General features: G+C 61.9%; 2 protein-coding genes across 3 annotated transcripts in view; one reads left to right on the top strand and one right to left on the bottom strand.

Moving 5' to 3' along the window:
* The first annotated feature begins 654 nt into the window (after positions 1 to 654).
* NKPD1 (NTPase KAP family P-loop domain containing 1) lies at positions 655 to 7,589 on the top strand. The gene is made up of 3 exons (XM_057534580.1): positions 655 to 1,408; positions 4,076 to 4,207; positions 5,526 to 7,589. The coding sequence occupies exons 1-3, from the start codon at positions 1,309 to 1,311 to the stop codon at positions 7,340 to 7,342; spliced, it is 2,049 nt and encodes a 682-aa protein (XP_057390563.1). The 5' UTR covers positions 655 to 1,308; the 3' UTR covers positions 7,343 to 7,589.
* Positions 7,590 to 11,436: 3,847 nt separating this feature from the next.
* The window catches only part of PPP1R37 (protein phosphatase 1 regulatory subunit 37), a 42,866-nt gene continuing 30,243 nt past the window's right edge, over positions 11,437 to 24,059 (bottom strand). The window contains exons 2-13 of one of the 2 annotated variants that reach the window (XM_007168127.3): positions 18,684 to 18,781; positions 17,827 to 17,872; positions 17,485 to 17,585; positions 16,665 to 16,784; positions 16,050 to 16,200; positions 15,803 to 15,958; positions 14,516 to 14,628; positions 13,711 to 13,852; positions 13,446 to 13,612; positions 12,586 to 13,327; positions 12,159 to 12,249; positions 11,437 to 12,065 (exon numbers count right to left, since the gene is read on the bottom strand). In XM_007168127.3, the coding sequence (XP_007168189.2) occupies positions 12,167 to 12,249; positions 12,586 to 13,327; positions 13,446 to 13,612; positions 13,711 to 13,852; positions 14,516 to 14,628; positions 15,803 to 15,958; positions 16,050 to 16,200; positions 16,665 to 16,784; positions 17,485 to 17,585; positions 17,827 to 17,872; positions 18,684 to 18,781 (1,919 nt within the window). In that variant the 3' untranslated portion in view covers positions 11,437 to 12,065; positions 12,159 to 12,166. Of the gene's footprint in view, positions 12,250 to 12,585; positions 13,328 to 13,445; positions 13,613 to 13,710; positions 13,853 to 14,515; positions 14,629 to 15,802; positions 15,959 to 16,049; positions 16,201 to 16,664; positions 16,785 to 17,484; positions 17,586 to 17,826; positions 17,873 to 18,683; positions 18,782 to 24,059 lie in introns of both variants that reach the window. The other variant, XM_028163079.2, reaches the window with a different exon arrangement.

Genomic DNA, 24,059 nt, shown 5'->3' with positions numbered 1-24,059 from the left:
CCGGCCCGCTCAGCAACGAGGAAGCCGAGGCTCAGAGAGGTGAAGTCACCTGCCCAAGCTCACACAGCTGGACCCTGGAGGAGCTGGCACCTGAACCTGGGACTGCATCTTCTCTGGGCCTGGACTCCCAATCCGTGTCCCAGCTTCCTTCCCTTCCACAGCATAAGTGCCCAGACCAGCAGACCCTCGGGCGGGTCCCGCCGGGTCCCGCCCCGGGGCAGCAGCGTGGCCTGCCATCTCCATCCCTTACTGGGGTACCGCGGGGCGGGGGGGGAGGGGGGGCGGGCGGCGGCAGCCCCCAGTCCTTGAGAGCTGAGCGCACCAGACAGGGACTGGGTAGGCTTGCTGGGAAGGGGCGGGGACAAGGTGGGCAAACCGGTCGGGCCACTGGGCTCCTGGCTCCCAGCTCCCGGGCCTCTCACCCGTCGGGGCTGCGCTGATGCTGCCAGACGGTGGGGCTGGCACAGCAGCTCGGCTGGCGGCGGCGGCGGAGCAGGGAGCTGGGGCTGCGAGGCTGCCATCAGGTACAGGGGACCCCAGGCCGGGAGGATGAGGTGGCAGGGGCCACGCGCCGGGCCCCCAACCCTCACCAACTCCAGCTCTCACCCCCGTTGCCTCTGCCCCTCGGGTTCTCCCGTGCCTGCCTCTAAACAGCCTCCTTGCCTCGCTTCCGCTTTGGGCGCCCCACCTCAACCCCAGTTTGCTCAGCCTCTCCCCAGACTGGACCACGCCGACTTCATCTGCTCCCCTAGAGTCCCCCTCCCTCAACCCCTCATCAGGTCCCAAATGTCCCAGCCCTGACATTTCAGCCGCTCTCGGGCTCGGTGGCTCACTGCTCCCCGCCTCGCACTGCACTGGTTTCAAGTCCCTTCAAAGGGTGCCAGCCTCCACCGCCCACAGCACACGCCCCAGTACCTAGCTCCCCCCTAACCTTACTCAGCCATCCCCTGGCTCCCAGCCCACGTCGGCTCAGCACACTGTCCCCGCCTCTTGGAGACTCCCAGCAGCTCCCGAACACCCAGGCCTTGGAAATCTCACCCACCCCAAATTACCCCCCAACACCCCCGAAGCGTTCTCATCCTCCCGCGCCTGGCTGTCCCGTCCCCCCATCCTGACCTCTCCCTGTTACTCTGAAGAGCACCCCCATGCCACCTGGGTAGCCCAGGACCCCAACATCAGGGATGAGGTCTCATCTATCGCAGGTCTCGGGGCCGTCCCGCGGGTGGGTACTTGCTGCTGGCGCCCGAGGGAGCTGGGTACTGAGCCCGGCCTCTCCTCCCTGCCCCCCCAGCAGGCACCCCGGCCGCCATGAGCCAGCACTACACCATCCACTTCGCCAAGGGTGCCCTGCCGCCCCGGAACCCCGCCAAGCACTACTTCTTGGACAGGGAACTGGGGCACCAAAAAGGTAGGGGTTAAGTCTGGGCGGTCCTGGTCACAAGAGAGACCTGTGAGTGGGGGGCTGCTGAGCGGATGGCCAAGCAGAAGAACCTCAGGCCCCCGGAGGGAAGAGCCACCGGCACTCACCACGGAGGCATCTGCACAGGGGGCCGTGGGGACCGTAGGCCCTGGGAGGCCGGAGGTGGGAGCCTGGGCTGGGGATGCCAGCAGGGGGGGCCCACCTGGCCTGCCCCTCCCCCCAGCGTGGACAGAATTCCCTCCCCAAATCGCCAGGCCTGTGGGGCTGGCACTGCCCCACAACCTGGGGGGAGCAGTGCGGTGGGCGGGAGGGGTCGGAGGGCAAGCCCCCAGCCCCCACTGAGTGCGTATGAATGAGGCGGGGGTCCAGCCGCCCACGGTGACCGCAGGTGCTGCTGCTCAGGGCGAGGAGGGGGCAGTTACTCCCATCAGGGCTGATTCAGCCTCCCTGGGGCCTCCCAGGGCAGCCCCCTTCCCGCCGGCCTGGTCTGAGCCCAGCTGTGAGGCCCACCCCGCTTCCCAGTCCCCACCCTGTTCCCCCTCCACAGTCACCTCTCATCACTCTGGCCTCCTGTGGACCAGCCAAGCCAGCTCCCAGTGGAGTCCTCTCCGCCCCCCAACTGGGGGACACCCCAGGGACTGAGGAACTTGGGGTAGCAGAAACTCTGGGGCATCATCCCCCCTCTAGCCCCTCACCTGGCTAAAGCCCAGGCCCCTGCACCTCTTCCCACCCCCCACCCCCCACCCCCCGCCCCAGCCGTGGGAGAGCGCAGGGCATGGCCCCTCCTCGGCCCACAGCCCCTCCTCGTCTTCTCTCTGACTTCTCCTGGGCCTCAGCTGAGTGATGAGCCCCAGCCTCCGCCCAAAGACCTGACCTGGTTCCCGCCAGTGCCCCTCAGGGGTCAGGGACCCAGGCCCAGTCGCCCCCCACTTCCTCCCTTCCGGGATGCTGTCACCAGTGGTACCATGACCCAGCGGCACCTCAAGCCTACAGGCCCTGTCGGCCACCCCCCAGGCATGCCAGGCCACCATGGGGTGGCGATGGCTGTCGCCGGGGCCTCCAGCACCCCGTTCTGCAGCGGTGGTCCCAGCCCGCACTTCCCAGCCCCCCGTGGCAGCGGCTCTGCCCCACTCACGGCGCCCAGAAGGGGCCGCCTGCAACCACTACCGCCCCCATGCAACTGACCAGCAACCCCCAGCCGGCCCCCGCACGCACCCCCTCACCCGCCGCGGCACGCACCACAGCCAGCAGCGGCCCAGCCCTGCCCTCTGCAGCCAGCACCCTCCTGGAGCCCAGGAGGCCCACGGACACCGGGCCCCTGCCTGCCCCCGTAACCCGTAGCTCCTTCACCTCCTACAGGTCCGGAGCTCACCCAGCCTTCCCTTCCCGGGGCTCTGTCCCTGCCACTTCGCCTCCCACCTAGGCCTGGGGCCTGCCCTCCTCACCCCTCACTCTGGTTCCTGTCTGGGAGGGCACTCGTCCCTGACACTGGGCCTCCGGGCAGCCGCTGCTCCTTCACCTGTTGGGATCCAAGGCTTCCAGGCCAGGCCTGTCCACGGTGCCTCCATCCCGGGCTGGCCAGGGGCCCGGGCCCCAGCTTTTGACACCCTTGCTCTGCTTCCTCTCTTCCCAGCCCTCCTGACTTGGGGCAGCGGGGGATGAGCAGCAGCTTGCTCTGGTGTTGGGGAGTGCAGCTGCAGCAAGAGGCAGGGGGTGGCCTGAGGGATGGAGAGAGCAACGCAGCCACGGGAGGGATCCACCCACCCACCCGCTCATTCATTCACTCACTCACTCTGTGACCAGGTACTGGTCGCCTACAGGGGGTGCCAGGCTCCGTTCTGGGGGTGTCACAGGAAGCAGGGCAGACAGAGATCTCTGCCCTCATGGAGCTCACGTTCTATAGGCGGTGGGGGGAGGCGGGTACAGGAAACAAGATAAATAGGAAAGTTCAAAAGTGTGTCACCGGGTGATAACCATGTTGGGGGAAGAATAAAGCAGGGAGAGGAAATGGGGTTTGCAAATTAAACAAGGTCATCAGGCGAGGCCCCATCAAGTCTGCATTTAAGCAAAGATGGGGCAGTTCTCTCGAGTAAATAGCAGCAGCAGCAGCAAATGCAGACTCTGAGGTGGCCTGTTCAAGGGACAACAAGGAGGTACATGTGGCTAGATCAGGGGAGGTGAGGAAGAGGGTCAGACGGGGTCCGAGAGGGTGGAAGGTGGCCTCGCGGACGTGGTGAGGGCCCAGCCTTCTCCCCCTGGGGAGGTGGGAGCCACGAGGGCCCACAGCTGACTCGGGATGTGACCTGAGAGTCGACTGTAGGAGGTAGGGTGGGAAGCAGGAGTCCAGGCGAGAGGTGCCGGCAACCTGACCAGGGAGGTGGCAGTTTCCAGGTCTGGTCTGAAAGGAGAGCACAGCTGAGCGGGGACCCAGAAGGGCATATCTGGTCCTGAAGGAGGGGGCTGCCTGCGGCCACAGAAACCCTCTGTCGGAGGGTTTGACCTGAGTCATGGCTGGGAGTCAGGGAGCGCGGTGCCGGTGCTGGGAGGGGCTGAGGGCGAGCACTACGGAGGGTAGACGGGGAGCAGGGTGGTGCCTGGCCAGCGTCATTGACTCAGTTTCCCCACCTCCACCCCCTCCCCACCCCCGGGCCCCAGGTATCCTGACAGAGGATGACGTCTACTGCAGCTGCCTGGCCAAGACTCTCTGCCACGTGCCTGTCCCTGTGACCGTGGGTTTCTATGCCCCCTTTGGCTGCCGCTTGCACATGATGCTGGACAAGATCATGGGTGAGGATCTGCGTGTGCTGGGGAAGGAGGGATTAAGGGAAACGGAACCTTTGGTCCCTGCCCAGCCCCAGGCTTCCCTAAGACCTGCTCACCCCTGAGGCCAGTCTGCCAGATGCCCAGAAATCAGCATTAACCAGGTCCCTCCCTATGCCTTTGCCCCCCTCCCCCACCAAATCCACTGCAAGGAGTCTTTCTAAAATACACATCTAGCCCTGTCCTTCCCCTGCTCAAAAGCCTTCCATGGCTCCCCAGCGCCCTAGGGAGAAAGCCCAGGTTCCTCGCTTGGCTCCTGCCAAGTCCCTCCAGGCCTCTGTGCTCCTCGGACCTATCTCTTCTCCTCAGCCCCGGCCGAGGGCCTGGCGCCCACAAGACCCCTGACAGATAATGTTAATTGAAAACATGAGCTGAAACTTAGCCTGGTTCAAACGCTGCTGGAGCTCAGACCCCAGCCCCAATCACGGCCAGAGAAGCCGGAGGTGACTCACCTCCGTGTGCCCAGCCCTGGTGAGCACCTATCAAACAAGCCCACGTCCTGCTCCTATGTTGTCACAGAGCAACAAACAGGGTCCTGGAAGGAGAAAAGATTCGGCTCTAAGGTAAAAGGAAACAGAACTTCTATTCTGTGCTGAGAGACTCCGATTCATTCCCACTGGCTCACTTACTACCCTCACAGCATGCAGATCGTGCCCCCAATCTCTCATGATCCATCCTCCAGACATTCCCCCCAGCACTTCCTCAGCACCCAAGGGACACAGGGTGGCCAAAACAACCAGGGCCCTGCCCTTCCTGGGCTCACAGACCAGCGCGAGAGACAGACATGTCCCCAGACAGGGATGACCCAAAGTGGGCAGGACTGCAGTGGGGGAGCCCAGGGCCACCCGACCCAGCTTGGGGATCAGGGAAGGCTTCCTGGAAGAAGTGATAGCTGAGCTGAGAGCTGGAGGAGAGGCAGTAAGCCAGGAAAACTGGACCAAGGGTGTACACTTGCTGCCCAGCATTTCTCTTCCTCAGCACCTGGCATGCATTCTTTGATTTCTTAGAGCCCTCCCTGCCCCCACTGGTCCTCTCTCCTCTGGGGGCTCTACTTCTGCCCTCCCCTGACCCCCCAATTCCCCCTCAGACCCTTTCCTGTTCAAGCTTGGCTCCAGGCCTCTCCTTCCGCACTTCTGCACCTGCCCAGCACTTGGGGACGGGCCCTGGTTCCCAGTCTAACATCCAGGCCCTATCCTAGCCTGAGCCGGGTCTAGACGCTCACACCTTCCCCTGCGCCCTTGGTCCCAGACGCTCACACCTTCCCCTGCGCCCTCGGTCCCGGCAGTGCTGATGCAGCAGGAGGCGACCCAGTGTGAGGCCAAGGAGCTGCAGCACGTGCAGTGGCAGCCGCGGCCCGTGCAGGGCTGGGGCTTCTCGAAGCTGCTGTGGTACCTGGTGTTCCTGCAGCCCATCATCACCGAGGTGCATCTGCGGCGCAAGAACGTCAAGTTCCTCTTCATCCGCTTCAGCGCCTGGCAGTACGCGGGCACTGACAAGCTGTGGGCCGGCCTGGTGACCACGCTGTGCGAGGGCATCCGCCAACAATACGGCGCACTGTCCTTCAGCTTGTACTCGGTGCTGGGCAAGAAGGCGGCCACGAGGCCGGGCTGCCGCCAGCGCGAGTGGCACTGCCGGCGCCAACTGTGCCTGACACTGCTGGCACTGCTGGCGGCGCTCAGCCTGGGCATGAGCCTGCTCTACCTATCGATGGGCTCCCACGCGCTGAGCCACGGCAACCTGTTCCGGGCATTCGGCGGCGCGGCCACCACGCTTTCGAGCTCCGGGCTGCTCATGGCCATGTACTCGGTGGGCAAGCACCTGTTCGTGAGCCAGCGCAAGAGAATTGAACGGCTGGTGTTGCGCGAGAAGTTCGGCAGCCATCTGGGCTTCATGTGCGAGGTGAAGAAGGAGGTGAGGCTGCTCACCGACTTCCTGTGCTTCCTGGAGATCTACCAGCGGCGCCGGCTGCGCGTCGTGCTCGAGATCACAGGGCTGGACACGTGCTACCCGGAGCGCGTGGTGGGCGTGCTAAACGCCATCAACACACTGCTGTCCGACAGCCACGCGCCCTTCATTTTCATCCTGGTGGTGGACCCCAGCATCCTGGCCTCGTGCCTCGAGAGCGCCTGCTCCATGAAGGGCACGGCCGACAACGGTTACCTCTTCCTCAACCGCACCATCACGCTACCCTTCTCCGTGCCCATCATGGGCCATCGCACCAAACTGCAGTTCCTGCACGATGCGGTGCGAAGCCGCGACGACCTGCTCTATCGCGAGATGACGCGCAACGTGAGGTCGCGGGGCGGGGACGGGGGCGGGGACGGGGACGGGGGCGGGGACGTCGAGCCTCTCCTGGAGATGGAGGAGCAGGCCCGGGCCGAGAGCGCGCAAAGCGTCCTGGAAGTCCAGGCGGCTCGCAGCATCCAGGAGGCGCTCTGCTGCCTGCACGACGAGGGCGACTGCCTCTTCGAGTACGTGCCCGACAACGTGGTGTCCATGCGGCGCATCGTCAACACCGTGCCCATCACCGTGCGCCTGCTGCAACAGCAGCAGGGGGACTTCGGGGGCCTCTCGCCGCGCCAGGCCGTGGCTTGGGTCGTGCTCGCCAACCAGTGGCCGTGCCGTCTCAGCTGGGTTCTGCAGTGCCTGGAGGACCGGCAGCAGGCCGGGGGCGCGCCCGAAGCCTGCGCGCGCCTCTGGGACGTGTTTTGCGACCACAGCCTCGAGCTGCACACCATGAACGAGACGCTGCAGAAGGTGCTCGACCTGGACGGCGACCCCGAGCTTTTCCAGCGCTTCCTGGGCGCTGACTTCCCTTTCACCGTGGCCGAGGCGCAGAGGCTTCTGCGCTGCACCGTCAACCTGGACCACTCCATCCGCCGCCGCATGGGCCTCATCCGGGCCGTCAGCACGCTCAAGTCGCCCCGCCCGCCCAAGTCCCCTGCCCGCAAAGCCCCGCACACCGCCAGCGGAGCCAACCACGCCCCCGGGGCGGCCTGGGCAGGCCAGGCTCCTGCGCATGCCTGCGAAGCCCACCAACCCCCCGGACGGGGGCAAGTCCAGACCCATGGCCTGAGTGCCCTGCACTTGGGGTCAGTCTAGCCCAGGTGGGCCTTGAATGGAAGACCTCGGGCGCAGCAGAGGGCAACACTTCCTTCTGCCCAGATGAGAGCGTAGCGGGCCTAACTGGGCCCAAGGCCCAGGGTCCAGTGTCCGGAATGAGGCCTATGGTGGCCACATTCCCCAGGTGAATCTGTGAGCCAGAGAGAGCTGTTGGCAGTAGCTACCAGGAGTGGGGCAGTGTATCAGTGACAGCATCTGAAAGCCCAGGCAGAAGGACCCATGAGGAACTCGGGGTTCAAGTGCAATAAATGAAGATGTGAAAACCCCAGATTGGTCTTCGTGCCCCAGTCTCCCCAGCTCAGTGAGGACAGGCCACCAGGCCTGCCCTGTTCTGCCAAGCCCACTTCATCCCCAGGGAGTCGGGCAGCCTCGGCTGGCAGCCTGCTCCCTGGCACCCCAGAGGCGGGAGCGGCTGCGGGGGCAGCGGGAGCGGCTGCGGGGTCAGGGGAGATGGAAGGACAGAGGCATGCGCCCAGCTGACTCAGTGGAGCGCACCCAGGCCTCAGGGGATCCAGGTCCTTGTCCCCACACCCGAGCTTGCCCCTCTGTGGGCGGGGCAGGAGCTGGCATTTCCGAGGGTGGTGTCCCCAGTGACCTCAGCCGGCTGCTCCACTCTTGGGGTGGCTCCTTCCCTAGCATAATGGGTTAATTAGGCCTCGACAGCACCCCGGTCAGCTGGGGCCGGCAGCGCCGCCTCCACCAGACGAGTGATTGTTCAGGGGGTACCTGCCTTACGGGTCACTCCAGGGCCACCCAAGGAGCCCCTCGATGAGGACAGGGAAGTTGAGGAGCACAGATGGGGCACATGTAGGCCGGGGTGGACTAGGGCGGACCCCACCATCACCGTGGCTCACCGCCTTCCTTTCCACTGGGCGGACAGAGACCTAGGACGGGGGCGCCACTCCTCAGGGCAGCTTCCCAGTCCTCACTAGTCAGACAGCCACGCACTCAGGCCTGTGGTGTGCCTGGCCCAATCCAGTGGGGGAGGGGGTGTGACTTCTGAGCCAGGGCCCTGAGAGCCAAGGGGACAGTCCCAAGAGCTCTGCAAAGACGCCCAACCTCAGGCCCTGCAGCCTAGTGGGGTACTGACCTCACACGCCTTAGCGCCAAGGCTGGCCACAGCACTCCAACATCCCTTGCCAATTACCGCTTCAAAGTGGACATGGGGCAGAGTACCAGCCTGTGACTTACAGGAGCTTCCAGGACTGAAGCGCTGGCAGTCCTGGCATGGCTGAGCTAGCGGCACCACCCTGGACGTGCTGAGAGATGTTTTCCAACAGCAGAGGGAGAGCCTGCCCAAGAGTGAAGCCACCACAGAGAGAGATGCACGGGTCCTCGTGACGCTGTTAGACAGACGTCTCTGTAGACGTGCTACTGGAGACAACGTACATCCCTTCCCGCAGCTCCCTCAGCCAGCTTGACTTGGGCTTCTGTTTCTTACCACCCAGAGTCCAGGCTGGAAACAAACTGGCCCCAGCAGTGTGGGCTGCTGGGGAGGCAGGACTAACCCTTAGATTTGGCTGGAGGTCAGGAGCAGGACTGAGGACACCCCCGGGCCCCAGGAGGAAGCTGCTCCCCCGTTACATGATGTCGAGCAGTGGTCAAACTGGTGCCCAATTTATCTTAGATTCTGACCGTGTGCCTGCCAAAGCTAGAGCTTTGGGAGACAAAGAAACAAAAAAACAAAACCAGAACAGTGTGTCAGAGGGGCTGGGTGTGGCCAATTTGGCTCCCTGCTCCCCGGCATTCATGGGCCTCTACAGTGTGGGGCTTTTGCTGGGGACTTGGACCTAGAAGGGGGTGCAAGTGACGTGTGTCCCTTTCCCATCGCAGCAACGAGTGAAGAGGCAGGTTTGCCTTCTCCACTCTCCTCCCCCACCTGCCTGCTGGATGCAGGGTCTCCTGAGGCCCTAAGGGATGGCAGAGCCACCAGAGGGCGCGGGGGCCTGGCTTCAGGAGTCACTTCGTGGAGAGAAACTGCCTGTCACCCCGAACACCCACATGCAGGAAAAGACACATCTCCCATGTTAGGGCATCGAGATCTAAGATGTGGTACAGCGTCTAGCTTGGGCGATACTTGGATGGCTGAAGGCAAAGGAAAGAAAATACTCGGCCAAAGGGATCTAACTCCATGATCCAAGACCCCTAAAAAGTCAGAAAATCAGAGCATTGCAGAATTGGTCTATTAGTCTCCTGGGGCTGCTGTAACAAAGTTCCACAAACTGGGTAGCTTGGAACAACAGAAATTTATTTTCTCACAGGTCTGGAAGTCCAAAATCAAGGAGTTGCCAGGGCCACACGCCCGCGGAAACCTATAAGGGAACCCTTTCTTGCCTCTTCCAGCTGCTGGTGCTTTGCTGGCGTCTTTGGCGTCCTTGGCTTGGGGTTGCATCATAAGACCTCCATCCTCACAAGGTCTTCCGTGTCCTCACATCTTTCCTTTGAGCATGTCTGTTCTGTCACTGTCTCCAAATTTCCCCTTTTCATATTGGATTGGGGCCCACTCTATAACCTCATTTTTAACTGGATTACCTCGATAAAGACACTATTTCCAAAGAAAGTCCCATTCTGCGGTACTTGGGATTAGGACTTCACATATCTTTGGGGGTTGGGGAGGTGGGCACAATTCAACCCTGAAGGAACAGTTGAAAAGGCCCAATTCCTCACAAGCTAAACTGAAGGGCAGGGACAAGGCTGGGAACAGGACCCCAGCCCCTCCCAGGCACCACAGGATGGGGAGGCACCCTCCCCGCCCCCCCCTTCAGCCATCTGTTGATCACCTGGCCTGCAGGTGGAGGCCGAGAGCAAAGGGGATGGGCGAGCACCCAACACCGCTGTAAGGGCCAAAAGCCCCCACTGGGGTAGATTCCTGAGCAATGGCTAAATGCGACCAAAGGCCTACTGAGATTTTTAGGGGGCTGTACTGACAGACCCCAACCTGGCAAAGGACTGCGGTTTCTCAGCATCTTGGAGCAAACCTCGCATTCCCAGTCTCCCCAAGAAGACTTGGGCAGGAGGCAGGGCACCCCGGAGGGGCTCATTCCACACCCACCTCACACCCGGGCACAGCTGCGCCAGCCGGAGGATGACACTTTGCGGGCGTCTCCCGGGCTGCCAGCGGGGCGGGTGCCACTGGCTGACGTGCATGGCTCCCCCAGCCCCTGGCCCAGATGAGAGGGAGCCCCAAATGTGGCTGCCTTGAGGCGCGCTCAGGACACCGGAGCTGTCGGCGACTGAAGAGCAAACAGACAGCGGCCTAAACAGGAAAGGTGTTCATCCCAGACACCCAGGCAGCTGCGGCACAAGACTCCTGGGTTTGTGCCGGAACCAAACGGGCTCCCAATCAGCAGCACTGTGATTCTCATAACCTTTCCACCGTGTCTCTACCCACCCAGGGCTGGCCTCCCATGCAGGAGAGGAGTGGGCACAAAGGCCTTCCCCTTAAGTGGTTCTTGCCTCTTCTGAAGGGTGAAACTCAGATTTCCCAGAAATGCCCAAGAGCCCTCTGGCCGCACCTCGGCGCCTGCAGGCGACCGGCCAGGCTCCGGGGCAGAGTGCCCTGCCGCCTGAACATCTAGGGCTGCCGGCGACGGGCTCGTGTCTGTTCTCCTTGGGCCACAGGCGACCGGGCAGAGGAATGACCTCTGGACCCGTGTGCCAGGTCCACCACCCTGAGAAGCTGGACCTGAAGCTGGAAGGTGTTTGGGGGCTGCTTCCTCTGAAGAGAGGGAAGGGGAAGTGGGATCATACACGAGATGGCCAGCTGTGGCAGACACAGGAGCATGGGTGCGCGTGCCAAGAAGGGGCCTGCCTGTCCCGCCCCTCCTCTGGGGCCCATCCACACACGCCCCAGCAGATGTTCCGCAGCCAGGACCCGCCTGGGCCCTGCCCTCCCCGTCTCTGTGCCAGAACTCCCGCAGGGGGAGCCCAGGATCAGCACAAGCAGAGAGCAGGCCAGTGGGGAACCCAGCTCTGGTTTATTAGAAAAGGTGTGAGCAGACTTGCACCGACAGGAGCAGCCCTCCCCCACCCCGCCCGCCCCCCGCCTGCCCTCACCCCACACCCGCGCCTCCCCCACCCTGGGCTGTAGTGCCTCTCAGGGCGCCGCCTCGAGTGGCCCGGACAGCAGGGTCTCCAAGCCCTGGCTGCTCCCCACCCCAGCTCCCTGATAGATTTATTGCACTTAAGAAAAAGAAAGCTCTGATCCTCTGATCTCCCCCACCCACCCCAGCCCAGGCCCTCACCCTGCCTGGGGCTGCTCTACAAATTCCAACCACCACCATCACTCACCGCCCCTCCCAAGCCATGCCTCCTGCCTGGTCCTGTGCCCGGGGCCACCAGGGGACCATCCCGCCACCACCTAGGACTCCTGCCCTCGAGGGGGCAAGCCTGGCCAAATGGAGCCCTGGGGAAAGGTGCCCGGCCCTGTGGCCGGGATCAACTCCTCCGCCCCGTCCTCCTCCCATCCACCCCCAGCCCAGTCTTCGAGTGTCGACACATAAATAGAAGTGCTTAAGTCAGGGCGGGGAGGGCCACTCCCTGTAGCTCCTGCACCCCGTGTAGTGTTGCTGTGGGGGGCAGGGGTCCCCAGGAAGGCCCCCCACCCCCTGGGGTCCCAGGCCTCAGGAAGGCTGGGGGTGAGGGTGAGCAGATTCTCATGGCTCTGGCCTCAGCTCTTCAAAGACGGACCGGAAGAAGGGAACTTAGGGAGAAGAGATCGCAGGGGGGCACCTGTCAGAGCCAGGAGCTCCATCGCCGGCTCCCCAGCTCCCTGGGCCCCAGGCCCTCACCGCACCTAAAGTGTCACAGTGTCTCCTGCCCAGATTCCTGACTGGCTTCCAGAAGCAGCTCCTCGAGCTCCTTCTCGTTCTTGGGGCAGCTCAGCTCTGCGCGGGAAGAAGGGTGGGCGGCCTCCAGTCAGGCGGGTGGGTCGGGGGGTACCAGCCCTGCCTGAGCTAGACCCGCAGGGTAGCACAGGCCCAGGTACTGATGAGACCATCAGACTCAAGAGTCAACAGATCTTGCGTGCCCCGCCCCCAAGGAGCTCCCAGGGATGCAAGGGAAGTAAGGCGGGGACTGAGGGTCAAGTCCCACTCGTCCCTGCCCCTTCAAGGGCCATTTTAAAGAGGGGGAAACTGAGGCACACCAACAAGCAGGTGCTTGGCCGGGGTCACACGCAGCACACAGGGGCCCCAGTCACCTGGCCCCAGAGGTCCTCTCACCGTGTTCCAGGCCACAGCTGCCCACCTTGGCCTCGGGCCCTGGGGGCGGCTCCGGGGGCAGTGCGAGAGCGAACTCGGGCTTCAGGCCGTTGGGCAGCGGTGGCCCTGACTGGGGCGGCTCCGGCTGTGGCTGAGGCTCAGACGACGCTGGGTCCCGAGCGTTGACGGCCTCGGCTGGCGTCCGGGCAGGTGAGGTGGGCAGGAAGGACAAGGCAGGTGGGGATGGGGGACAAGGAGGGGCAGGTGGGGAAGGAGAGGCGGGTGGCAGGGGAGGCTCTGCCCTCTCGGGTGGACTCTCCACCCGGGTCACCACAAACACTTTGTGGCCCCGGCCCGGGCTGGACACGGAAATGCGCTGCTCAGTGGGGGAGCAGGGGCAGCCTGGGGGGCTCCTGTCCCCAGGGCCCAGGGGGTCCGCGGGGGGCACCAGGGCGGGGCAGGGGGCCTCAGCCCTCTCCCCATCCTCCTCCTCCCCCTCGTCCCCCTCGGAGTCTGAGTCTGAGTCTGAGTCCGGCCCGGCGCTGGGGCCGGGGGCCCCGTTCTCCTGCGCCCCGCTGGCGGGCCCCTCCCCGGGCCCGGGGTCGTCTGGCTGGGGCTCGGTGACGGTGATCTCGGGCATGGAGGCCGACAGCTGCAGGCGCTGCTCCTTCTCCTCCCGCTCCCGCGCCAGCACGAAGTTGCGCTTGCAGCCATTCTGGATCTCAGCAAGCAGCGCCTTCTGCGTCTCGATGAAGCTCTTCACCTGCGGGGAGAGCGGGCCTGGCTCGGGCTCTGGGTGGCCCGCCCCCAGCGGGTCCTGGGGCCGCCCCGGGCCAGCCAGCCACCCCCCAACACCTGCCCGCAGGGAAGAGCGCACTCACCGCCTCCTTCTTGGGCTCGCGGTCAAGGTCCAGGCGCAGCAGAGAGTGGTTCACCTTGAGGGCCAACGACAGTGCCATGAGCCCGCCCGTCTTGATCTCGTTCTCCCGAAGGTCCAGTCTCAGGAGGCGGGGGCTCTCGGCGATGAACTCTGCCACCGCCACCGCGCCTGGGAGGGGGACCGCAGGGGCTGGCCACGGGCCCACACCCGGCTGGCCGCCCCCCGGCCTGGCCGCCCCGCCTCCCGCGCCCAGCCCCGCGCCCTACCCTCGCACGTGAGCTTGGTGGAGGCCAGGCCGAGGCGCAGCACGCTGCGGTTGCCGATGAGGCCGTTCTTGAGGTTCCGCACGCCCTCGTTCCCGACGGGGTTGTGGCCCAGGTTCAGCGTCTCCAGGCTGTGTGTGTGCGGCTGGAGGGAGCGGCGCACGAGAGCCAGGAAAGGCCCAGGAGGCCAGTCAGGAACGAGGCAAACGCACACGCCCTCTCCTCGGCAGCGCCCCCCAGTCTGAACGCCGGCACGTTCCTGCTTCGGGCCGAATCCCTCCTGTACTCAGAAGTCTCCCAAGAGCCAGCTGCCCTGTCCACTCCTCAGCCCTCCGAGCGTCCAGCCAGGCCCCTGTCCCCACAGCCCCGGGCCCAGCCTCTGCCCTCGCCGGCATCCCGAGGACTCTGGGCACAGGCCTGACCGTGGATAATTCTTAACCTGGGTCTGAGTCTTTGTACCCTGTGGGCTGGCTTTAAATACCGCATAATGAAAAGATTTAAGACTTACTGATGGCTTCCAGAAATGCTAACTTTCTATGCAAAACATTTTCACCTCGTACAAAGCGTTGTACTGGGCTATGGTGCTGGATGCAGAGAGACAGTGAAAGAAGGGCTACTTTCCTCAAGGGAAAGAGGGTGCAGAAGCTGAAGCAAAGACCAAACAGGGCTGGAGGAAGAGAGCAGGTTCCTGAACTGGCAGGGTGAGCGACACTGGGAGCCGCGACAGCCGGAAGGTGATGAGAGCCGGGGGTGGGAGAGGTGCCGGACCGGACCGCGCTGCCCCCCCGCCCCTCTCCAGCCGACTCACCAGCGTCATGCCCAGAAAGGCCATGCCCGTGTGCGTGAGCTGGTTGTTCCACAGCACCAGCGTCGCCAGCCCCTTCCTCTGCTCCTTGAGGCCCTCGCAGATGTAGGCCAGACCTGGGGAGGCCCGTGGGCAAGTCCTGTCTGTGGTCGGGGGATCTCCCCGGGGGACACTGGCCCGGGAGCCACCCCGCCAAGCGCTCAGAAGCCCCTGCCCCAGCCTGCCCGGCCCCACAGGCTCTGGCCCTGACACCTCCTGCTACTGCCCCCCTGCCTTGGGCCTGGCACACACGGCTCCCCGACCCCTGGGCCGGGAACGTTCCTCCTCTGGACACCCTGATGAAGGCCTCCGCCATCTGTTTCAGATCTCTGCTCAAATCTCCCCCTCTCATGGGACAATCCCGGCCAGCCGAACCTCAGCAGACAGCTCAGCCCGCCATCACTGCTTTATTTTTCTCCATAGCACATTTCACCATCCGACAGACTCAGCATTCCATTAACGTATCTTGGCTTTGTCTCTCCTGAGGGCAGAGACCCCTGCTGCACTCACGGCTGTGAACCCAGAGCCGACAGGCCCCAAGCGTGGGAGGTGCTCAGTACACGTGGGTCCGGGCCCAGCTGCCCCGGAGGAGGGCACTGGCCCCATTGTCCCACTCTGCACCCCCTCCCGCAACCCTGTCTTCACACTGAGGCCAGGGGACGCTGCTCGACGGTGAACAGGGATGAAATCAAATTCCTCCTGCTGACGAGGCCTTGCTGACTACTCCCTCTTCGATTCTCACTCACCTCCTGGCTCACCAGGGCTCTTCCCCTCAGATATCTAATATCTAAGCTCTTTCCCACCTCAGGGCCTTTGCACTTGCTATTCCCTCTGCCTGGATTCTCTGCCTAGGCTTTTAAAACGGCTGGTTCCACCCCAGCCTCCTCATTACTGCCCAGAGGCCCCTTCCTGCACACCTTAAACAGCTTGACCCTTTATCCCGACATCCTTGTTTCCTCCAGGGCACTTTCCCCAGATTGAATTATTTCAATTATCTGCTCAATACCCCACCTCATCCTGAAGGCAGAGCTGAGCTGTTCTCTCCTCCAGGATTCCTCCCTGATCCCCAGACCGGGTCAGACACCTGCCCTGGGCTCCCACAGCCCAGCCCGGTCTGAGGCGTCACCACGAGGGCAGGGCCGGGACTGCCTCGGCCACTACTGTGCTTCTAGCACCACGAGCACCCGGCTGGGCACACAGTGGGTGCTGGGCAACTGGAGTTGGGTCGGGGCGCGCGGACCTCGCACACACCTGAGTCCAGTACGTGGTTGTTACGGAGGTCCAGGATCTGCAGGGAGCAGTTGAACTTGAGCAGGTTGCCCAGCTGGGCCGAGTCCTGCAGGCCGTTGAGCTTGTTGTCGGCCAGGTACAGCTCCCGCAGAGTCATGTTCATCTTCAGGGCCGTGGCTGGGGGAAAAGGGGAGGGTGCTGTGACTGGCCAGGCCCAGGGGACCCGGCCAACAGCCCGAGCCCACCAGCACACCGCCCTGGGGCTCACCGAGCAGCATGAGGGGCCGCCCTGACAGGCTGGCATTCTCCAGGTGTAGCACCGCCAGGCTGCTGCGGATGCGCAGGGCGCGCGCCACGAAGGGCGCCGCGTGGTCCAGCAGGGGCGTGTTGCGGGCGTCCAGGTACTGCAGGCAGCTTGTCTGCGTGGCAGGTGCGGGGCTGGGTCAGGCTGGCCCCGGCCCTCCCCGCGCCGGGGGACCTCCCGCCCCACGTCCCAGTATCCCCGTGGGCAGCAGGGCCAGCTGGTTTTATGGCTGGGGACACTGGCTGGTGAGGGAAGGCCCAGCCCGGGGCCGCGGGGTTGAGCGAGGCAGTGCTGGTGACAGCTGAGCTCGCTGACTCCTGTGTGGCAGAGATGCCCCGTATGTGAGTGAAACGGGAATGGTGACCACAGCCGCCTCCAAGGGACACATTACAGGCAAGTGGAGGAGGAGGGGAAATGCCAGAAGGGAGAGAAGGGGCCAGGGTGGGCCTGGAGCAGGGAGCCTCTTGGCACTGCTTTCTCACTGGCCTGGAAGCTGGGGCCCAGCACCCTCTGACGGCTCGTGGACCCAGGCCCTACAGGTTGGGGGCCCTGGAGAGGGAATGGGTGGGGGGCACCCACCTTGCGCATCATGTGGGCAGCGGCCTGCCAGCCCCGGGTGCCGATGTGCTTGTTGAAGGAGATGTTGAGGTGGGTGGCCGACTCATAGTACTCGATCATGTCGAAGAGGGCTGAGGCACCCTGGGCAGAGACAGCGGGGCTCAGCCTCAGGGTGCAGCTGCCCGGGGAAGCCAGGAGGTCGGGGCTGAGCGACTGGGGACGGAAGAGCCCTGATGCTGCTCTGGCACCCCTGGGTTCCGGCAACCAACCCTTCCCCTGTCCTGCTGCAGCCAGTCCGCTTCCTCTTACTCGCCCCCCCCAGAGCGGTCTAAGTGATGTGCTGCGTGACCAGGACAGGCCTCTGCCGTCCCTGGGCCTCAGGTCTCCAGGAGCCCTCCCCCGGGCTCCTGGTGGCCTCCAGACCTGGGGAGGTGAGGACACCTGGGCATAAACAGGGAGGCTGCTCTCAGAATGTTTCTTAAACTCCCCTGCAGGCACTGTGATTCTCAGCGGGTGGGGAGGGGTGGGGGGCACGCGTTCCTGGAAAGGCTCCTTCCTGGTGGTCACACACCTCCCTCCGGCTTGGCTCCCCAAGTCTCTCCCTTGCTTACAAAGCCCCTGCCTTTGGGGTGGGTCTCTGAGACCCTTCTCTGGGCCTCACACACAGTCCAACATCCCCCGCTCACTCTGGCCACAGTGGACATCTCCCCAGTCTTGTCCCTCAAGAGGCCCCGCCCAGCCTTGGTCCAAGGGGCTTCCCTCCCGCTGCCATGCCCTCCCCCCAAACCTCTAAGAGGCAGGGAGCTCAGGGAGTGGCTATGGGCAGTGGCAGGCTGCTCACATCTTCGTCCAGGTTCGTCTGCTCCAGATCCAAGACCTTGAACTGCAGCCTCTTGAAGACCTCTTCCAGGGCCTCGCAGGTCTTGTAGTCGAGCTTCTCACCTGGGACGATACGGAGCGCCGTGTGCGTGCACATCTAAGTGTCCCCTTGTGCGTGTACACTTGCGTGTAGGGTGAGGGGCTGGGTGGAAACACGGGCTCCGGGCCAAGCAGGGGAGGAAAGGTCCTCTGCCCCTCCTCCCGCACCTCCCCACGGCTCGCAGCACCTGCCTCACCTCAGGAAGGGCGCCCACACCTCCCTGCCCGCTAGCCAAGGGCCCCCCGGCCCCGTCCAGACACACACCTTTCAGGTCCAGACAGTCAATACGGTGCCCGAGGTCCGTGAACTCCTGGGAAAGCAGAGTGGACGGTGGTTAAGGCAGGAGGACACCTGCAGGCGCCAGGCTGGACCTCCCTGAGAGTGGGGCAGCCGGGGCTCTGAAACAAGCAACCCTGGAACATTCTGGAATGACCCATCCAGAGGGAAGGCACTGAGGCAGTGCTTGACCAGCACGACCAGGCTGGACAGGTGGCAGGAAAGGCACCTGTGAGACGGCTGGGGGCGAGCAGGCCAGACGTACAGTAACACCCTAGTCATATAAAAACGGAAACTGCCCTTGCGTCTGTGTACCTCTAGATAGTGACTCGTTCTCTATTTATAAAAGCACAGAAAGTCCAGGGGACGAAAACCCCAAGCTGTCACCAGCGGGGACTCCTGGGGAATGGGACTTGGGCAAGAAGTGAGAAACAGGTTTTGCTTTTTGTATCTGTAGTATTTTAACTTTTTTTAAAGTCAGAGAATATACATTACTTTTGTCATTCAGACTTTTAAATTTTGTATACGTGGCTTTTCCCCTGGGGAAGAGAATTGCTTTGGGGAGTGAAAGATTCTTGACAAGTAATTTCCTACTTCACATAATTCTGTACTGCTTAAATACTCAGGAAGAGCCCGATTACTTTTACAGTTGGAAAGAGGATTTCCAGAGACATATTTACAGTCCCCTGGCTGGCCGGCCAGGCTGGGAGGGGGAGTGCTCTGTATACCCTCTCTTGCTTGGGGCGGACACCACAGGCCCGGAGGGTGCTGGGGGGCGGGGTGAGGACAGCTTCACCCCAGGGACTGCCCCCCAGTACCCCACACGCCCCCAGCACGCGGCATACCTGGAGCTGCCTGAGGAGCTTGGGGATCTGCCTGCAGTTTAGCTTCTGGCAGGCCTGCTTGTAGGCACCAAGGACCTCATCCACGGTCACATTCTGGGCTGCAGGCAGAGAGGACCCAGGCCTGTGACTTTCCACACCCTGGGCCTCTTTCCCCCACTCCCGCCCACTGGCCTGTGCCATCGCCCCTTCCCCCTCAACCTCCATGATAAACCTTCCTTCCAACAACCCACCGAGCTCAGTCCTGCCGCTGAGGTGCCTCGCTGTGACTGCTGCGTCCCCGGACGCCCCCAAACCAAGTCAGCGCCACCCTCCCCACCTCCCCAAGGCTCCCCAACACCTTCACGTGAACATTACACAACTACTATCACGCCACGTTTCTACTTGTCAGCTGTCTCCCCCTCTAGACTGCGAGTCCCAGAAGGGCAGGGCTGGGGCTGTCTTGGTCACCACTGTGTCCCCAACACCATCCAGCAGAGGGCCAGGCCCAGAGCAGGTGTTTTGATTTGTGGGGTTTTTTTTTGAACGAGAGAATGAATCCACACTTTGACCTTATAAGGAAGTGGAGGTCAGAAAAGCGAAGCACCTTGCCCAAGGCCACACAGCTGCTAAGTGGTGGAGCCGGAACTCAGCTCTTAACTGAGATGCCACGTGGCTTCTCAAACTCCCCGCTCCCTCAACAGCGAAATATTCCTGGACGGTACTCAGGACGGGGCTTCCTGTCCCAGGGATATGGCAGTGGTCAGAGTCCCTGACACGGCCCTGGTGCCCCATGGTTACAGGCAGTGGCTCCCAAAATGAACACAGGGATGCAGCCCAAACCCAACAACTGCACAGCCCTGTCCTCGGGAAGCTCAGGGCCTGTCACCACGTGGAAGGTAAGGCTGGCCTTTGTCTGCACAGATTTGCCTTTTCTGGACATTTCACAAAAATGGTGGTAAACAGTATGTGACCTTTGGTGGCCAGCTTCTTTCTGGAACATAACAATTTTGAGTTTCGGTCCCTTTGTAGTGCTATGTAGTAACTGTCGGATGTATGCATTTTGTTTATCCATTCGCCAGGTGAAAAGATATTTGTATTCTTTTCAGTTTTTGGCTATCAGAGCTTGGATTTTGTGCTGGGGCAACCAGGAGAGCAGGAAGAAAAGGCTCTGAGCAGGGAAGGGACAGGGTAAGGCCTGGGAATAGAAAGCTCTCGGGGCCAGCAGAATGGAGAGGGCACAGGAGTGGCAGGGCGGGCAGGGGATGGGCCAGCGGGAGCCCCTGCTGAGCTTCTGGGCAAGCATCTCTGAGGGGATGCTCCCTCCGGCCACTGCTCTGGCCAGGGGCCGTATGCCCCGACCTCATCAAGCAGCACCCTGTCTTCTCGGAGAGGAAACCAAGGTCCAGGGAAGGAAAGCTGCCTCCCTGGGGTCAGGCAGCTGGTAAAAGGCAGAGTCAAATATTTGCTCCAGAACTCTCTCCACTGTGTTGGGTGGGGTTGCTGGAAGAAAGAAGCCTACAGCGGCCCCAGGCTTCCCAGAGGTCAGGCCCGGTCCTCTGCCCCTCTCTTCCTCCTTGGGTGGAAGCAGGCGGGGTGGAGCCTGGGTGAAGCTAGAGGTGATCAGCAGCCTTCCCCAGTGTCAGCTGCCCCCCTGCAGGCCTAGCAAGGGAGCTCTCTGACGTGCAATCATGTGCCTGGTGGCTCCCAGCTCTTGGGGGTGGGGGTGGGGGAACAGGAGCTGGCCTGCAGCTGCCTCAGGAAGTCCAGCCAAGCAGGGGCCACTGACCCCCAGGGGGTCCATGAACTTGAGTGGGGAAAAACTGCCTTTTTATTTGCACTAACTGAACTGAAATGAAATTCAGCATTTCCTTCTTAGTAACATAGCACAAAAAAGAGAGAAAAAAGAAATATTGTTTAGCAGACCCTAAGACTCTGTCCTCAATAGAAATGGCAGATGTTTTCACATCACGTAACAGTTATTGCAGATTCTGAACGCTCATCACTACTTCGTTCGTCATTCGAGCTGCTGCTATATCCTGTTATTTCATGTGTGTCAACGAGGAAGGGCGTAATTACTAGATCATGATTTTTTAAATATTTAATAAACTGTATTTTAACTGGTATCCTTTGTAATCCTACTTTTTGCCTTTAAAAATCATTACTCCAGGGGCTTCCCTGGTGGCGCAGTGGTTGGGAATCTGCCTGCCAATGCAGGGGACGCGGGTTCGAGCCCTGGTCTGGGAAGATCCCACATGCCGCGGAGCAACTAGGCCCGTGAGCCACGACTACTGAGCCTGCGCGTCTGGAGCCTGTGCTCCGCAACGGGAGAGGCTGCGATGGTGAGAGGCCCGCGCACCGCGATGAAGAGTGGCCCCCGCTTGCCGCAACTGGAGAAAGCCCTCGCACAGAAACGAAGACCCAACACAGCAATAAATAAATAAATAAATAAAAATAAAATAAAATTAAAAAAAAAAATCATTACTCCAAGAAAGGGTACACTGGTTTTATCAGATGGCCAAAGGGCAAAAACTGCTCCCCTAGACACGCTCCCTTCAATAAAGGCCCCCAGGCCAAGCTGGGGTTGGCCTGCTCATGTCAGATGGGGATGAAGTAGGGACTGGCTACACGTGGGGTCATCACTAGGAGTTCTCGGTGTCCTAGACCAGGGGTCCCCAACTCCCGGGCCGCGGAACGGTACCGTTCCGCGGCCTGTTTAGGAACTGGGCCACATAACAGGAGGTGAGTGGCGGGCGAGCGGGTGAAGCGTCATCTGCTGCTCCCCATCACCCGCATTACCGCCTGAACCATAACCCCCACCCGCTCCACCTCCGGTTCGTGGAAAAACTGTCTTCCATGAAACCAGTCCCTGGTGCCAAAAAGGTTGGGGACCGCTGTCCTAGACAGTCTACAGGGAATAAGAGCCCTAAGCAATCTCTCAAACTGCAGTTGGTCCTTTAGATGTTCAGCTCTGACATCCCTTCCTCCAGGAAGCCCTCCCTGACCGCCTAGGACTTTCAGCTCCTGAAGTCCCCTGGGATCCTGCTCAGTGGGTCGGTCTTTGTTCTGATGAGCCTCCTGCTGAGTTCAAGGCCCAGGGTCTCTGACCTTGCCACCTCCACACCAGCCACAGGTACCATCCAGCCACCCCTTCAGCCAGGCGCCCATGGGGTTTGGATGCAGGCACAGCCTCACACAAGGTCACAGCCAGGGCTTGGGGAGGCTGCATCTGTCCACTCACGTACAGCAGGGGAAGCTGAGAGCAGGGGGTAGGAAAGATGGACATACTCAGAGACATGGGGGTCCAAGGCCCAGAGCACCTGGAGACAAGAATGACAAGTGCATCTTGTCACTTTCCTCTGATGCTGAGACACATGTTCAAGCTGGGGACAGCACTGGGGAAAGACACTAAAGAAACAGAAGCGGGGGTTCAGTCCGTGCACTGTGGCGTGGGCTCGGCAGCCTGCAGGCACCCCAACCCTGTCTCGATTTCCCCAACAGCATCACGAGCACGTCCCCAGGCCTGGCCCGTCACCAGTGGGCACATGCGAGTGTCAGGTGGGTCGGGAAGAACCTGGTAGTAATCATTACGTATGTGTGTTTCATTCATATACTAAGAAAAAAGAACTATCACATCAAAACCAGCAATTTGCATACACTATCACTTGAAAATGAATGAGATGAAACATATTCAAATTTTTTAAACGAACCAATTAAAAAAAAAAAATAGTAAGGAAACGGCAGTACAGGTGGTTGGGAGAAATAACATGGAGCATTGAGACAGCACTTCCGCTGTGCCAGGCGCCACCCAAGCACTTTATCAGCTGGCAGGGCTGGCCCAGGCCGGCTGGCTCAGCCCCGGCCGCCACACGCTTGTTCATTTGTGATGTTGTGACGAAATCATCAAGACCTCTACCTTGGGTCATCCGCCCTCGACTTGTCCAGCCTTAACCGAACCACACAGGCTGCGGCGAGTCAACAGGCCGCTCTCCCAGGCCGCGGCGGCTCCGAAGCATGGGGCCCGGGCCTCCAGGCCGCAGCTCGGCACCCACAGACATGCATGTGTGCCCGGTCTACCGCGAGGACTCAGCGGGCGGGCGGTGAGCTGGGGAGGAGGAGGGCCGCTCATGCGCTGTGCCGGCTGGACACTAGGGGTGGGCCGGGCTGAGAGGCGCGAGTCGGAGCTCTGGGGCCAGGTTCCGGAGGGCGGGGTTGCAAAGTGGTGAGGGCCCCGCTCCAGCCCGAAGTCAGGGGGCTTGGATCCTGGCTCCTCCCTCCCGTACTCTGCGAGCTCGACCTCGGGAAGGCCCTCCCCGGGCAGCATCTCACGCTGCCCACCGGAGACGGGGCATCTCGCAGCATGGTTGAGAGCACGGGCTCCAGAGCCAGAGCGCCTGGGGCCGAATCCTGGCTCCCAGCTTAAACTCCGTGACTACGAGCAAAGCGATTTGACCTCTGTGCCTCAATCACCTAACCCTAAAACGGGGCTGAGTGTGAGTCCTCCCAGGGTAAGTGTGGTGACTGAGTTAGCACAAGTCCATCCCTCAGACCAGGGCTTAGCACACGCCCATAAGTGCTCACCGAAGGCCGGCCATCACTGTCGTGCTGTGTCCCCCACTGGAAGGCAGAGACCCAGAACAGACTTGCCAAAGCACCTGTCCAGAGACGGAATGGTTGACGAGACCAGGAGGACACGTGGGTGTGCGAGGGGGACACGTACGTGAGTGTGTGTTCCCTCAGCTCCCAAGGCCACGGCTCCGAAGGTCCGACTTACGCAGGGGCTGGTTTAAGCGGCTGTCAGAGAGGAGGGGCGGTGACGTGAGGGGCGCCCAGCCCCGTGTGCCGGGGATGGGATGTGCAGAGGTCACGGCTTTGAATAAGAGGACCTGCGTTCCAATCCTTGTCCTGGTGAGGCTGTGATAAACATTCTCAACAACCTCTTTCCCTCTCTGAAAGGGACATCTGTAGGGTCTCAGGAGATAAGGGACGTGAGGGCACCTGCCAAGTAGCTGCCCAGTGCAGGGCCTGACTCAACAGGAGACAGAGCGGGAGAAAAAGATGATGATGGTGGTGGCCGTGGTCACCACTTCCAGGTATCAGGCACTTACTCTGTGTTAAGACACCACTCTGAGCACTTTCTACGCACAGTTTCATTCAGCCAGCTGCGCGACCCTGTGAAACTGGCAGTTATATCTCCATTTCATAATAAGGGGAAGCAAGCTCAGAGAGGGCAAGCCGTCTGTCCAAGGTCACGGAGCCAGCAGCGGCAGCACTGGAACGCACACCCAGACCTGTCTTGCTCTGTAACTGGAACACAGCTTCATTCTCACATTACCTTGGCAGGCCTGAGCGGGAGGCAGGGGCCGGGGCCAAGACGGAGGTTTGAGCCCTGGGGAGGGA

Source organism: Balaenoptera acutorostrata, chromosome 19 (assembly GCF_949987535.1).
Source record: "Balaenoptera acutorostrata chromosome 19, mBalAcu1.1, whole genome shotgun sequence".
Lineage (NCBI taxonomy): Eukaryota > Metazoa > Chordata > Mammalia > Artiodactyla > Balaenopteridae > Balaenoptera > Balaenoptera acutorostrata.
Note: the sequence above shows the minus strand (reverse complement) of the source record. Positions and strands in the feature narration are given on the sequence as shown.

Bases quoted from the DNA above. Each gene is read 5' to 3' on its own strand.
- NKPD1 (XM_057534580.1), top strand. From the start codon at position 1,309: ATGAGCCAGCACTACACCATCCACTTCGCCAAGGGTGCCCTGCCGCCC. The intron at 1,409-4,075 runs GTAGGGGTTAAG...CCCGGGCCCCAG, and splicing joins GGAACTGGGGCACCAAAAAG to GTATCCTGACAGAGGATGAC. The intron at 4,208-5,525 runs GTGAGGATCTGC...CGGTCCCGGCAG, and splicing joins GATGCTGGACAAGATCATGG to TGCTGATGCAGCAGGAGGCG.